Consider the following 16,298-nt stretch of genomic DNA (forward strand, 5'->3'; position numbering starts at 1 on the left):
CCATGACACACACACCATGACACAGACAGACACACACACACATATACCATGACACACACACCATGACACAGACAGACAAACACCATGACACAGACACACACACCATGACGGACACACACACCATGATGGACACACACACCATGACACAGACATACACACACACCATGACGGACAGACACACCATGACACAGACATACACACACACCATGACAGACAGACACACACACACACCATACAGACACACACACACACCATGACACAGACACACACACACACACACCATACAGACACACACACACACACACACAGCATACAGACACACACATCATGACACAGACACACACACACACCATACAGACAGACACCATGACACAGACAGACACACACACACACACACACACCATACAGACAGACACCATGACACAGACAGACACCATAACACAGACAGACACACACACACATTACTCCTACCTGCCAGGGGGTCGTGCAGTGCAGGAGGCTGCTGGGGCAGGGGCACCTGTGCTGGCGGCCGCTGGGGCAGGTCTGCTGGCGGCCGTTGGGGCAGGTCTTCTGGCGGCCGTTGGGGCAGGTCTGCTGGCGGCCGCTGGGGCAGGTCTGCTGGGGCAGGTCTGCTGGCGGCCGCTGGGGGACTTGCACTGGCGGCCGCTGGGGGAGCTGCGCTGGCTCTGCTCTCCCGCCCTCGCGCTGCTGAATGAGACCGGTGCCGAAATATGACGTCATATTCCGGCACCGGTCTCATTCAGCTGCACGCTGGGAGAGCAGAGCCAGCGCAGCTCCCCCAGCGGCCGCCAGTGCAAGTCCCCCAGCGGCCGCCAGCAGACCTGCCCCAGCGGCCGGCAGCAGACCCAGGTGTCTGCCCGGCCCCAGGTGCCGACGGCCCACCGGGAAATTTCCCGGTATCCCGGTGGGCCAGTCCGGCCCTGGTTTGGAGGCATTTTAGGCAGCCATGACCCAGGAGGGATCTCTAACAGCCATCTGAGGAGTGGCCAGTGAAGTTATCACTAGGCTGTAATGTAAACACTGCATTTTCTCTGAAAATACAGTGTTTACAGCAAAAAGCCTGAAGGTAATGATTCTACTCACCAGAACAAATCCAATAAGCTGTAGTAGTTCTGGTGACTATAATGTGCCTTTAAAGTAGCCCCACTGTAATTGCTATCAGATCATGCATACAGCTCAGTTTACAGCTACAGACACAACTACCTGACTCTGACTCTAGTACCTTCAAATATTTTGTATATTGATAAGACATGTATGGCATATGCAGGGCGTACAGTTTCTTGGTTAGGAAAAAGGAAGCATAAGCCTCCTAGTGTGATGTTTTACAGTAAAGATGTGGGTTTATAGAGATGGCAATTTTTCTATTTTTAAGTAACCTACATGCAAGGAAAAAGAAGATTAGGTTGTTCTTTTGCTTGCAGTATCTTTTTAATCTTAATCACATATTATACTTTAAATTTTTCACATTTTATCAAAAATCTTATTCCAGCACTGCAATGCTGGTTTAACCCATACAGCTCTGCATTTAATACGCGGTTTATTCTGTTTTAGACTAGAATCCTTGAATAACAGATTGTTATGAACATCATAGGTTCTCAAGTGGTTAAATTAGAGTATTACAGATTGTTGAACCTGAATTGTAGTAAGAAAATAGAACTGGTGCAATCAGGATACAGCCTGCAGTCTCTTAAAATATGAAAGGAAGAAATCCGCAGATACTTTCTGAGAAAAACAAGACAAGAATGCAGAGAGAGTGTAGATAATATGGTTTTATTTTCCATTAGAGACAGCACATGTAGAGCAGTCACACAAATGGCTTTGCAATGCTTTTCGAACAATAATGGACGTAAAAGGTCACTGTAAAAACATTGAACACTTAATTTTAATATAGTGGTTGTGGTTTTATATATATATACACAATCCAATAATACATTGCAGGACTAAGGGAAATAGAGAAACTGTATTGAGACCGCTTCAATGAGCTGAAGTGGTTTGGGTGCCTATAGTGTTCCTTTAAAGGACCACTATAGGCACCCAGACCACTTCAGCTTAATGAAGCGGTCTGGGTGCCAGGTCCAGCTAGGATAGACCCTTTTTTTTTTTTTTATAAACATAGCATTTTCAGAGAAACTGCTATGTTTATAAATGGATTAATCCAGCTAGAGGGCTTCCGCGCTTCTCACTGTGAAAATCACAGTGAGAAGACACCAGCGTCCATAGGAAATCATTGATAATGCTTTCCTATGAGACTGGCTGAATGCGCGCACGGCTATTGCCGCCCATGTGCATTCAGCCGAAGAGGAGGAGAGGAGGAGGAGAGCTCCCCGCCCGGCGCTGGAATAAGAGGTAAGTTTAACCCCTTCCTCTACATCCAGCCCGGTGGGAGGGGGTCCCTGAGGGTGGGGGCACCCTCAGGGCACTATAGTGCCAGGAAAACGAGTATGTTTTCCTGGCACTATAGTGGTCCTTTAATGCTCGTGCCATCTCTGCAATTAATATAATTTCTAAATTTAAAAATCATCCTTATTTCTACTCATTTAAAAATTCCATGTGCTTCATTATTTAGATTGAGTCTGCTCCAATCAATAGCTTCTTTTAGAAAAGCATTGTGGACTCTAGGCGCATGCGCAGCACTTGCCACGATTGGCCAATCAGTTTCTCCCTGTGACTACCAGGCAGAGTGCAGTAACTCAGTTCTAATAATAGCACCATACAGTGATCATCCACAACATTAAACCAATGACAGGTGAAGTGAATAACATTTATTTTATTGTTACAATGTCATGATCTGAGTGACTTTTACACGGGCAAATAATAATTGCTAGACGACAAGGTCATAGCATCTCCAAAATGGCAAGTCTTGTGGGTTGTTTCCGGTATGCAGTGGTTAGTACTTACAAAAAATGTCACAAGGGAGGACAACTCTTGAACCAGTGTCAGGGGCGTTCAAGGCTCATTGATACAAGTGAGGAGCGAAAGCTAGCCTGTTTGGTCTGATCATACAGAAGAGCTACTGGAGCTCAAATTGCTGAAATATGTAATCCTGGCCATGAGAGAAAGATTTCAGGATACACAATGCATCGGTTTTCTGTGTATGGGACTGCATAGCCACAGACCAGTCAGAGTGCCCATTATGACCCTTTTCCAGCACCAAAAGTGCCTTCAGTGGGGTTGTGAGCATCAGAACTGGACCATGGAGCAATGGAAGGTTGCGTGGTCTGATGAATCACGTTTCCTCGTAGATCAGGTGGATGGCCAAGTGCGTTGTTTACCTGGGGAAGATAATGCAGCAGGACGCACTATGGGAAGAAGGCAAGCTGGTGGAGGCAGTGTTATAGTCGGCCAATGTTTTGCTGGGAAATATCGGGATCTGGAATTGATGTAGATTTTACTTTTACGCAGTCTCAGAATGCACAAAACACAGGGTAATTTCCATGAGGCCAGTGCAAACCTGGAGCATTGGGAAAAAAAGGACACCAACCAATCCAACACAGTGCTGGACTAGCAAAGTCCTCATACAACTCCTGCCTGAAGTGTACAGACATTGCACTAATGGTGGCACAATTCATGCTATAGTGGCTCTAGTAATTTCATTTCACCCTAAAATCACAGAATTAAATCTCCCCAGGCTGATTACAAATAACAAGCTCTTAGGTGACTTTATCCACCATTTCTATGTCCAATAACCCCGCTGTCCCCTATGTGTCTCTTTAACACTTAGATTAATGCCAAGGGCACACAGGAGCAGTAGAGATACAGTGGGAGGAGCCGGGGGAGGCGGTCACATGGCACCGGCGACCGCACACTCTGCACAGTCTCTTCCGGGGCGCCAAGTGAACTCGCCGGCTGCCTGTGTACTCAGTCCCCCTGCCTGCAGCGGCCGGAGCGGGCCCCCAGCCAAGCGGCTCTGTCAGGTCAGTGCAGGGGAAGGGCCTAGCATTGCTCTGGAGTCTGGGAGATCCTGCATGCACGGTGGGGATGGTGTGAGTGTCTGCAGGCGGGGATCCTACTTACTGTGAATGCAACATCTGGAAGGTAGAACGTACATTCCTTCCAGTTACATTGTATCCGTTCAGGCAGTGCCTCCATTCTATCTAGTTACATTGTATCAGTTCAGTCAGCGCTGATCACACTGGCTGCAGGCAGTGCCTCTATTCCTTCCAGTTACATTGTATCCGTTCAGTCAGCGCTGATCACACTGGCTGCAGGCAGTGCCTCTATTCCTTCCAGTTACATTGTATCAATTCATTCAGTGCTGATCACACTGCCTGGCCAGATTGGTGGGTTGGAGCAGTGAGAGGAACAAAAGGGGCACATTTAGGGAGATGCACAAGGTTTAATGGACACAGGGAGCTTGTTCTGGCTGTCTGAACAGGAAAAGTGCTGCCCCTGTAAAATGCATTTGCTGCAGAATGTAATCTAGTGAAATACTGGAGGCAGTCCTTATGGGATTTCTCTTTGGTTATATGTGAAGTGTAGGAATGCTTCATATTGAAGAAGGACTCTTTGTGTACTGCTCATCATTATGAAGGAAGTTGTGTGTCAGTGATGGTGTGTCTGTTGGTAACCGTGGACACAGACTGTACAGAGTTTCAACATCATAAGGGGGTGGTGCATACAGTAAGGACACCAATTGTGCCTTGCAGCCCTTTTATTATAGATATTTTCAGTTCAGTGTTAATGCACGTGTTGAGAGTGACCCTACTAATCCTGTCCTTTATCAAGGACTCTGAAGGGGGTCATGACCCCAAAGTGCCACTTTCCATTTAACATCACATGACTGCATACCATACCATGCACTGCATTAAGTAGGTGACTGGTGTATTCCTTCCATTGTCAGGGCAGGCATGCATTCCCAAATGGATCTATAAATCCCCATCCCTACCCAGGCTATTGGGGACACACACTGCACAGCTTGCTGTATTCCTGAATGGAGTGTAGTTGTTGTATTTCCATTACTGTGAGGGCTCTGGCAGCTGTTTGAGTGCCCAGGCCAGCTATAAGGATTGTTACAGGTCTGATATATTGTATATATGGAAACACTTGTATGATCTCCCCCACAGCCATGTCTAGCTGTAGATATAACTATATCCTGTGCCCCTGTATCTATTGCAGGCAGCTCCTTCTCCCAGCATGCTCAGTCATGACTGGAATAGACCCCCGTGCAGTGCATGCTGGGACCCTGCTGCCCCCCATGCCTGTATTTGGAAGTCTCTGTTTGCCAGCTGTGCGATGAATGAGCCCTGCAGTGACTGACAAGTCCCGGCAGCCAATCACCTTCCTGCCGCGTTGTCCTGTTTTAAAAATAGAACTCGGAGCTGACCAGTGAGAGAAGCGGGAGGGGGCGTGTCTCTGCCCGCCCGGAGACGCAGCCCCGCTGTAAGGAGACTGTGGCCGCGTACTCTTGGTTTGCCCTTGAGGCTGGTGACGTCACGCCGCCGTCGCCAAGCAACGGAGAGGCGGCATAGAAAGCGCTTCTTGGAGTTGCACAGGCCTAGGTCAAACTATTCAATGTCCGTAGGGCAGAGTGACTCTGTGATTGGGTCCCTCAGTAACTACAGTCTCCCAATAGCTCATAATTGTTATTTTTGCCAGTTGTTTTCCTATTCTGTAAATCACATTCACCTCCAAGGCAAGCTAGCAGTGTGGATAGCTGAAACCAATGTACTTTATAGAGCAGAACTGTTACTGATCTGGAAGGGAATGCCACTTTCCCTCATCCATTAAACACTATTGAACCATTTACATGGAGGAACAATTAAGTGATGACAAGTAAAATAAATAAATATTCAGACATTCTTTGAGTAATGCTGTATGTGCTCATTGCCAGGCAACTGGAAAGGGAATGTTAATTAAAAATGAGTGAGAATTGTAAAAAAATACGCAGCACAACCCATAGCTAACTTTTAGTTTGCTATCACAGTTACGTATAGTTGTGTTAATGAAAAGAGACATGCGTCCATTAAGTTCAGCCTTTCTCACATCTGTTTTGCTGTTGATCCAAAAGAAGGCAAAAACACAGTTTGAAGCTCTTACAATTTTGAACAAAATATTCCTTCTTGACCCCAGAATAGCAGTCAAATGCATTTCAACATATGGATAACTTTTTTTTTTTTTCTTAAGTTTACTATCCGCCTAAATCTCAAAAGTGATGGTACAGCTTTAATGGGATCCTATATTGCCATGAAAACAAAGCCGTTTTCCTGGCACTATAAAGTTCATAGGTCCTCCCTCGCACTCCCCCCTCCTGCGGGGATGACAGGGTTAAAACCCCTTCAGCCACTTACATAAATCCAGCACCGATGTCCTTCGGTGCTGGGTTAGGCTCCACCCACGCTCCTTGGCGGGGGAGACCTAATGCACATGTGCGGCAATGGGGAAAATCTGAGGGTGAGGGCGCCCAGCGTCAGATAATGGACCAAAAGTCCGTTTTGGATAATGGAAGCCCTCTAGTGGTTTTACATTGCAGCACTAAGTGCAAAAGGGTCACAGCACCCAAACCACTTCAATGAGCGGAATTTGCCTGGGATCCTACAGTGGCCCTTTAAGGGGATATTCTGCGTTTGGGGTGCAAGTAATATTAACATGTAAAAAATGCTTTTATTTCTCTTTTCTAAGGCTAGTGCCTATACTGAGCACACAGAACTCTTGTAGTGTACAATACAGTGGTAAAAACCCTATTACCATATGTGTAGAAAACCACTGGTTCCACATCTGCTCTTGTACCATATGAAGTATTGTTGATGAGATACTCTAATAGCGATACAAATTTGGTTTTAGGAAACTATTTGCAGCTTAAAGATATCTCCTGAACTAGTCTTTATATCAATTTAAAAACCATTACATATTAAACAGAAACCTTTTTTCCATGGATATTTGAAGCTTAAAGGGATTCTCCAGCGTAGAGTTAACCCAACTTGATAATGGGCTAAAAAAATAAAATTAAATATTTGCTTTTGAAGTTGATACTTAAAAAAATCCTATGGATTGCAGCTTCATTACCTGAACTATGCCAAAGCTATAATGTCCCATAAAGCCATGCCCAGCAGGTGATTCTAGGATGTGTAGTTAAGCACTTTGCTGCAGAAATTATATTGTACTACTGTTTACGCTGCTCTTAGCTTATGAATATTACGATATACCTGGTATTGTGAATAGATCTATATATGTGGTTACTGGCTGCGAAGAATGCCCAATGAGGACACGCTGTACAGGTTCTTGGGTGGACAGAGAGGGTTATGCTTCCTCCTGGGATGCAGTGGGGTTGCAGCTGCAGCATTTGTTTTTCTTAGATTTGCAAATCTATACAGGAATAGAGGGGACCCTTTGCATTACAACCTATTCAAATATAATAGAGAATAGCTTGGGTATGGTGATAGGATTATCCTTTTATAGTAAGAAACTTGCATTGCTTGATATACATACTGGGAGTTGTTCAGTTGATGTTGCTGGGAAGAAAAATTGTCAAGGAAGTTTCAAACTATAGCTCTCTTGTTGGCTTTTTAGTTTTCTCCTAAAAGAAAACTTCTAATAAAGGCTCTTACATAAAGTATCATAACACTTTGTACTGAAGTCACTGCAATATTTTACATTACTGAATTTCTCCCGAACATTTTCCATAGTGATGTATTGAAATATGGTGCTATTGTGACATTGAGAAGTTTGCATGCATGCAACGTTACATGCATCTCTGCACTGTTGTGTTTTTGTTTTTTTAAAGTGTACAGTTCTGATTTTTTTTTAAATTACCCATACACTTTCTGTGAGCAGCAGCAAGGCATGGAGCTTGTCATTTTTCGTTTCTCTTCCTTCTATTAAAAAAGTCACCTCCATTCCAAAGTGCCTTCCTTTTTAATATTATTTTAAATAAATCAAACTAACGTAGTTAGCTGTTTATCTTTAAAATGAATCCTTGTCTCTCTGTTTCCTATTCTTTTCTAATGTACAAAAGGCATACAGAAAGGAAAAACAAATGACCATTCCAATTTAGCTTTTGTAATATGTGTTTCTGTGAACTGCACCAGCATTTTCCAAAATTGCGATGGTAGAAGTGCCTAAAACCAAACTCTTTCTGGGTTTGTCACTATAGTGAGAATTTAAAGTGAATTGTGAGGTTTTTAAGGTCAAATAGCTAAGTCAGCTTTACTTTCAATTTGGCTACTGTGGCCTTGAATTTGAAATTCACTTTGAATTTTTACGTTGGTAAATAACCCTGTTTAATTCCAACAGAAAAGGTACACCAGTTTCTCCACATTACATAGTACTGGATAAATTAAATAATTATTTGACCTGCCAGTGCCAGATGATGCAAATATTATATTTAACCGAAAAATTATTTAAAAAAATTTATAATACTGTAATAAAATAAATATATATATACACACACACACACAGACAATTTAAAAATGATGAGTAATAAGTACAAAGAATGTGGTGTCTTTGGGTATTTTCTTTTCTCACACCTCTGCCCACTGGCTTTCTCTTCTCTAGATACATAGTTCTTCTCTATTCTGTTCTATAACATTTCCCCTTTGTCACCACTTTCCTCTCCTATTGATTTTACCGCAGTTTTATCAATGAAACTTTGGCCTCGATTTTAATATTGTTGGATAAGCTTTCCAAATGACTGAAGATTTTTTTAATGAACTTTTTTATAATGACTTTTTTTAAATATCAAAAATAATATATATACACCGTGTGTGTGTATATATATATATATATATATATGTATGTATCCTTTTATAGTAAGAATCTTACATTGCTTGATATACATTTTTTTTTACATTTTGAAATATTGTTTTGTGTGTGTATGTATATGTATATATATATTAAATACACACACAAAACAATATATCAAAATATAAAAAATAATATTATTATTGAATCATTTTAAAAGTTTTATCCCCCAAAATATTAGATTATTTGGAAAGCTTATACAACAATATTAAATAGAGGCCTTTGTGCTTTCTAAAAGACAACTAACTGCTTTTTGCATTGATGATGCTCATTAAAGGTAATGTCTACAACACAAAAAAAAAAAAAAATCCCTAAACTGAAATGGGCTAACTGAGCTTGACAGTGAACAGGTCATCCTGCTTGTACTGTAACTAAATTTAGTGCAACCTTCCTGCCTTTGGCAGGCATTCATATTAGAAGTTGACTTAATGGTACTTTAATGGAAAATTCCGCTCACCACTAATGTTGTAAACATGCATCACAAGATTTGTTAGAATGCGGCTACATTGTTTTTCCCGTTTCCCATTTTCATTGGAATTCTTTTACTACTGAAAAAATGGGGCTAAAACAATAAATGATAGCCATTAGTAGTGTGTGCAATTTTAATAATGCAATGGACTCTTGAATGCAAGGGTATTATTTATGAAAAATGTCTTCATTTTAGTTATATTACATTATTTATTTTATTTTTGCTACTCTGTGGTAAATGAGCTGTCAAATATACAGTAGCTCTTTTTGAAATACAGTACTGCAACAGTTAAATGTATGTAGTAGTTTTTTTTTTTTTCTTCTGTTATCTGTGAATGCTTGCTTATCTTATCACTTTGCAACTGCTGCTATCAGGTATGTTTTTACTTTCTATTTGTCACTAGGCATTTTTCTGACCTTGTGACTTTTTTCCCCATAGACAAACCATTGTATTGCATTCACTGAACTAAGTGAACACCTTCTGGTATGCCTATTGGAAGTAGGGTGTACGGCGTGCATGCCAAACCTGTTTCTATCGGAAGTTAGTGAAGAAATGGCTAAATACAAAGTTGTATTCTGCAACATGCATTTGTGGAAAAAGCATTCGATGTAAAAGAATGTAAGCAATTTATAGATAATAAAAAAAGATTCTTCAAGAGTTACTCCAACCACCATGACCACTTCTGCTTTTTGAAGTGGTCATGGTGGTAGGAATCTTTATGTGCAGTGTTTGATTCGCTCAACAAACCGAGATAGTTACACTTTTTCTGCCGAGGTCTAGTTGCGCCTCCAGTACACATGACATTGGCAGCCTGGAACTCCGTACTACACGCTGGCGACAGACATTGTCAGCTTCAAGGGAATCACTTATATTCCCTACCACTGACCTATAATCTTAAACGGTCTAATCAAATACTTGCCTTGTGAGAGAGGCAGTGATGTCACACCGAGCATGGAAACCAGTGTGAGGAGGCTCGACTGGGCTTGCATTCAAGATTATTTTACAGACTTTTAAGGGGTGTGGTATAAGTGGAATTAATGCCTAGTAGGACACTGTAAGTCTCATTTTATGTACATATATACACAATTCAAGAAAGTGCGCACTCAAAGATCTTTGTGTGTGAATTATTCAACTGCTTTATTTTGAAGGAATTATAAACAATATGTGTCAACGTTTTAGCCCGTCCCTGGACTCTTTTCCAAGACAGCTAACACACCGACATCGTAGTTTAAATAGGAATAGTGAACATAAATGAAGGTGATTGCGATCAAAGGAAGCTTACTGATGTGCTCAATGACATGAATATAGTCTTTGCCCCACTCCAAATATAAAGAAACATTAACTTGAATCAATCATGTTAATATACAAACTATCCGTGCAAAAACCCAAGAGAAATGCGTACAATGTGTATGTATTCTCTTACATGTAATGTATCTTTTTTTTTTTTTTTTTTTACATTCTTTATTTTTGCGTGCCTAGCAATATATAAAGTTAGTACAGACATTTTATCACACAGATATTCAAGACAGAAAATGTCATAGGTAAGGTTTACACTGTCATGGGTTTGGTCAGCACTTTTTATAATAATAATAGAACAAGATAAAATATCATGTTGTACAACTACCTTTACTCCTAATAAGGAAAAAATAAATGAAAATAAAAATCAAATTAAATTTAGTAGAGTGAGATGCACGTTAAGCAGGATACACCACCTCCAGGAAACAAAAATCTAAATATACCGGCAAGGTATGCATGCACTTTGTGTAACCGGTACCAGTATACAAGTAGTGGTTTTAATGCGATCTGGAAGGCACCTGTCGCCTAGGGTCCTAGGCAGGTTGGGACGTGTGGATGGGTAAGTTGGGGTGTGGTAATTTGTTGCCTGAGAATGAGGCCCTGGATAGCTATACTAGGGCAAAATGTTTACTCTGCTTAGAGGAGCGTTGCTATAAGTTCGGAGGGCATCACCGTTTTGTCTAGGTCAATCCAGGGCACCATTATATTGGCCTCAAGAATAGCGAGTTCCATAACCCCGGCACTCTGGTGGGAGGGGGAGAGATTGCTAAAATTTAAGGCCGCCTATAGGGCAACTTCTGGTTACCAACTGGAGGTGTGTTAAAAGCCCCTTGTAAATATGTAGTATTTTGCACTAATTTAAACTAAACAAAACAACGAACTGAGTCAGACATAGTAGTTCTCAACAAGAAAGGGAGAGAAAAAAAACACATAAGTGTTGCAGTCACTTGACGTGCTTCAGAGAGGTTTAGTACAGGCTGTAACGCCTGATCACCCGGGAGCCATGGACATCGATGGGGTTAAGACTGCCATGTTGGCTACATCCCAGTGGTGAGCAGACTGTGTGGGGTTTGCGTTGTGGCATTGCCCGTGTATGCGGAAAATTCCTTCAAGGGCTTGTTTAGGTGGTAAGGCGGCGCTTATCAACCTTCTGATGTACTGTGGTAATTCAGCTGCCTCGATGGTGGCAGCGACCCCTCTCACCTACAGATTGTGGAGCCTGACCGTGTCTTCCAGTTGTCCGACCCTGGCATTTAGTTGTGTGTAGTTAGCGGATAGTTCCAGCATTTGCTTTGCAGATGAGTCTTATTTGATCCTTGGATCGTGCACATCTTCCTCTGTAGCCCGTATTCTGCCTGTCAGGGAGTTTAACTTTTCTTTCAGTACAGCTATTTCTGAGGTGAAGAAGGTCTTAAGGATTGAGACCATGTTGGATTGGTCCAATTTCGTGGTCGGGAGAGGGGGATGAGGTTCAATGTGTTTAGGGGGGCACTTCCCTACCCCTGCTGAAGAGGTTCTGTGTCACGGGAAATCCCAGGTCTTCGTCCTCCGAGGCTGACAAGAAATCTAGCGCTGAGCCAGGTAGTAAGGCCGCCATTTTGGCTTGCTGGCTTGAGCGAGAAACTGGCCGATGTAGCAAGTATGTCCCTCACTTAGCCCTACGGTCTTGCAGGAATGCTTTCCCATAGTTCTGTATACAGGTAGTTGTTTTTAGTGCTTTTAGATTTAGCTTTGAAGTGCTCTGGTAGTTGTTTTCAAGCAGCATTTTGCTGCCCGTTGGCCACACGAGTGCCTCTTCCTTGCCCATGGAAGATAAATATTTAAAAGGATAAAATCCCCTAGAAAAAGTGGAGCAAGAAGTGAAAGGAAAAAAGTTATCTACAGTATTTACAACAATGCAAAGCATCCAAAAAACTGCTCACATACACATAAGATAAGCTATTAAGTACATGATTACTTATCATAACTATCGTTATGTATATATGTGTCTATATGACCAATTATGTACGTGTGATGCTGCAGTATGCCAGGAGCACATATATGGTGGTTTTGCCACCTACTAGTGTAGATCTTGTACTGAATTCAAAATCCTATACAGTATATAATAGGTGTAGATCTCCAACTTACTCCAAAACTACTGAGGTTTTGTTATTGGGATTTTACCCTTCATGGATTACATTTTTAATTTCTCATGTACTAACCGCGGCTTAATTGGCTATTGCCAGATTTTTGAAATCTCCTACAATACCCTCTATCTGTTTCAATTTTAAATACTACAGGATCTAAAACAGACTGAAAGTATGGAATGCCTGTAATTTAACAGTGTCAGAGCCAGAGGTATGGCATCTATTCTACTCTCTTCAAGTTTGTCCTATTATATTGCATCATGATGGTGGAGAGGAGAAAAGGGAATGGAAGAAGTAAAGGAAAGAAATAAAAGAGAAGAGGATCCTACTTATCCCTCTCACCTACCGACCCCCCCTCCCTCCCCCCGGTTGTTTTATTTTTGTTTGATGTTGTAGTTTACTTTGAAGGTTACTTAGAGGTATAAAGTTTTTACAGTTTTTGATGTATTTGTATCTTTACAATAAAGATAAAAATTTGGAATTACAAAAAATAAAAGGAAAGAGTCACCAGCGGAATTGTGCCCGCTGGCTCCACTCATTTCTATGGCAATTGCCCGATTTATTTATTTATTTATTTATTTTTTTTGGACTTTAGACACTTTTTACAAAAGAACTCTGATAAATCTCCCCAAATGTGTTTCTATATGGCTAATGTAAATTCTGGGAATGTTGGATGTCTATCATCAGCATGCTCAACATGCTGGTGACAGGCATTAAATTGTGTCACCTCCCTCCCCTCATCCTCCCCTCTGTTTTATTAAGAGTAACCCTTAGAAAAATTCCCTTAGGTTTGACCTGAGCAGTGTGTCCAAACAGAGATTATGGTAAAGTATGGATAAATAGGAATTACTCTTAGATATAAGCAGCTTTGTAATTTTAAATGCACGTATCATTATCAATTGCATCAGTATATAGTTTTCATTGATCCTCTTCCATAACTGCCCCAGATTGTACAAGGATAAAAGCATTACTAGTGTTTTCAAAGCAGAATCATCAATGTTCATAATTGTCACTTATTAACTGTATTTTATTTTTCTTCCTGTGTAGGACTCAAGTGTGAAACCAAGAATAATACTGATACATCATGGCTGCGCTCTTAAGATCAGTAGCCACCAGCTGCTCGGTTCCCCTCTTCAGCAGTTCCATTTCACTGAAGGCTCAGACTGTAAAGACACCATGCCTGCGCATGTTCCGTACTCACAGAGCCCTGTGGTGCCAGAAGCCAGTGCAACAAGGTAACTGTGAAGCATTATTCTGTGTTTACACTTAAAGGGACACTATAGACAACTAGACCACTCATCTTACTGTAGTGGTCTGGTGCACTGTCACTGTCCCCATAACCCTGCAGACCCGTAGTGGTCTGGTGCACTGTCACTGTCCCCTTTCAGTGAAACTGCAATGTTTATATTGCATTGTGTTTTAAGACTTTCTCTTGTTGCTGTCTACAATACAGTCACTAGAGGTGCTTCCTGCTGTTTCACGGAGTTTAACTCCCTGAAATCTCGCTGGACGCACTCACGATGTGCATGAGGATGTCCAGCACCTCCAGCATCCCTGAAATTCCAACCCAGTCAAGATATTTGGAGACACAGTAGTGTCTGCTTTGTCTATGTATTTGTTTTCCTCCGCCTGACGTACTTTTACTTTGGTCGGAGCGAACAACGTCACTCAGCTGTCACTAAATTAGCTCTTTCTATGGAGGATCACAGAGGATCCTCCGTAGACCTCCATGCTGTTCTCTCATGCGTGTGTGAGTACACTAGTGTTGTCAGCTCTATGATTTAAGAAGAAAGTATATTTCAGTAATATATTTTATTTAGTTAAAGCACACAAATTCCATGTTTTTAAGTCTGCGCAGATATGGAGCGTAATTTAAAATTAGTAGTTAGTATTCATACTTTAAATGTGATTTGGGGGTTTATTGAGCAGTGCATTTTTCTCACAGTGTTTACTGAGCAGTGTCATTTTTGTACAAAGTATAAGGTATGACCAAAAAACAGATGTGCTTTTATGCCCTGTTTGCTACAAGCTCTAAATCTGGCGGCCATTGTAAATACATTGCTACACTGGGAACCTGCAAGCGAGGTTCATCATCGATGTTGCATATGGGGGGCATAATTAAATAATCACCAATTAGCAACACTTAAGATGAAATAGAAAGCTATGACCTTGACTAAATTGTGTAGCTCATCTTTTGACCACTGATAATTTGCTGCTTGGTGAATAACCCCCTAGTATATGAAATTATAAATTCTCCACTAATGTGAATACTACAGAAATATTGAGTGCATCATCTTTTGATTGCTTAAAAAAAACCCTAAAAAAACCAACCTGTTCTAGGCCAAATACTACACATGACCATTTGGTGGTTTACAAGGATTTGGGGAAGTAACTTGTTACTGCATAAGGAAGTAGTTATGTTGCTATTTTGTTTCACGAACGCTGCCCTCTGCAGTCCTCTCTGATCCATTAAAAATTTTGGTTGCAAGTCTCCCGAAACTGTTGATGCATTAGTACACTCTAAAGTTTGATATCAATCTTGCACATTATTTTTAGCATTTTCTGAGGAATGTTTTTTAATTTTTAAAATGGGTTACTCTGAAAATTTCGACATCAATGCACAAATATTATTTGGGGTTTAATTGCATGACAGATAAGAGATGTTTAGCAATTTTCTAATAATGTGTCCTTTACACATTTTAGTTAATATAAAGGCCAACAAAACAGAACTGAAAGAGTTAAGAATCGATTTTGATGAAAATGTCTTATGTGTTTTATGACTTAAATTAACCGACTGTAATCTGTTTTTCCTTTTTATGTCGAGTGCTTCATAAGCAAGTTACAAACCCAACTTAATGAAATGCCTTTTCTTATTTTGCCTTATTTTTCTCTTTTATTTATTTATTTTTTCTCGTGTGTATCATATGAAAGTCACGTGTCATTGGTTTATGGTGTAAACGATGACTATCCACTGATATGCTTAATTATTGAAACTTGCAGCCAATCAGGCTGACCAGTGACTTTCATTTGACTTTTGTTAGGTCAAGTGTTGTGTTTTGGAAATATATACGTATGCATTATCATTGCAGTTATTTCTGATGTGGGTAGCCTAACTCAGATGTGTTTTACAAATATAAAAGTCATGGTGTGATGCACATTTATCCTAACGCTGCATTGTGTGGCTGTGTGGCTTATTTTTTTTTTTTTAGGACTAGTTTGTCCTGTCCACGCACAGGCGAACTAAGGCTAAGAGACAGAATGGATATGAAAGAAAGGTGCAAATTCTTGAAAATGGGAAGCGATGATATCTTTATCATGGAAGTCCTCAGAAGCTATTCACTGAACAGTGAATTACAGTTATTTTTAGAAAACCAAATTTAGGGCCAGATGAGAATATTGCTAATTTTTTTTTTCCATAAGATTTAGAGTGAATACTTTTAGATTATTTACATTTAAGGCTTGCAGCCTTGCATTGCTGTCCAAGGTTTTACAGCATTGGAATCATAATATGGAATTGAATGGACTTTTCCATTCTAATTGTAAGTGACAATGCTGGGCTCTTATTCCTGCCCATGCACAGGAGAGTTTTTATGCAACCTATTCTGACACTAAGTGTATTTTGCTCAGGGCTTGGTGGTTCTTTTTCACCC

At 41.0% G+C, this 16,298-nt stretch overlaps 1 protein-coding gene across 1 annotated transcript in view; it reads left to right on the forward strand.

The window, feature by feature from the left end:
• Positions 1-3,826: 3,826 nt before the first annotated feature.
• NNT (nicotinamide nucleotide transhydrogenase) overlaps positions 3,827-16,298 on the forward strand; it is a 74,428-nt gene continuing 61,956 nt past the window's right edge. Inside the window, exons 1-2 of the mRNA XM_063454025.1 lie at positions 3,827-3,935; positions 13,696-13,883. Coding sequence (XP_063310095.1) covers positions 13,733-13,883 — 151 coding nt within the window. The 5' untranslated portion in view covers positions 3,827-3,935; positions 13,696-13,732. The remainder of the gene's footprint in view (positions 3,936-13,695; positions 13,884-16,298) is intronic.

The sequence above is a fragment of the Pelobates fuscus genome, chromosome 5 (assembly GCF_036172605.1).
Source record: "Pelobates fuscus isolate aPelFus1 chromosome 5, aPelFus1.pri, whole genome shotgun sequence".
NCBI classification, from domain to species: domain Eukaryota; kingdom Metazoa; phylum Chordata; class Amphibia; order Anura; family Pelobatidae; genus Pelobates; species Pelobates fuscus.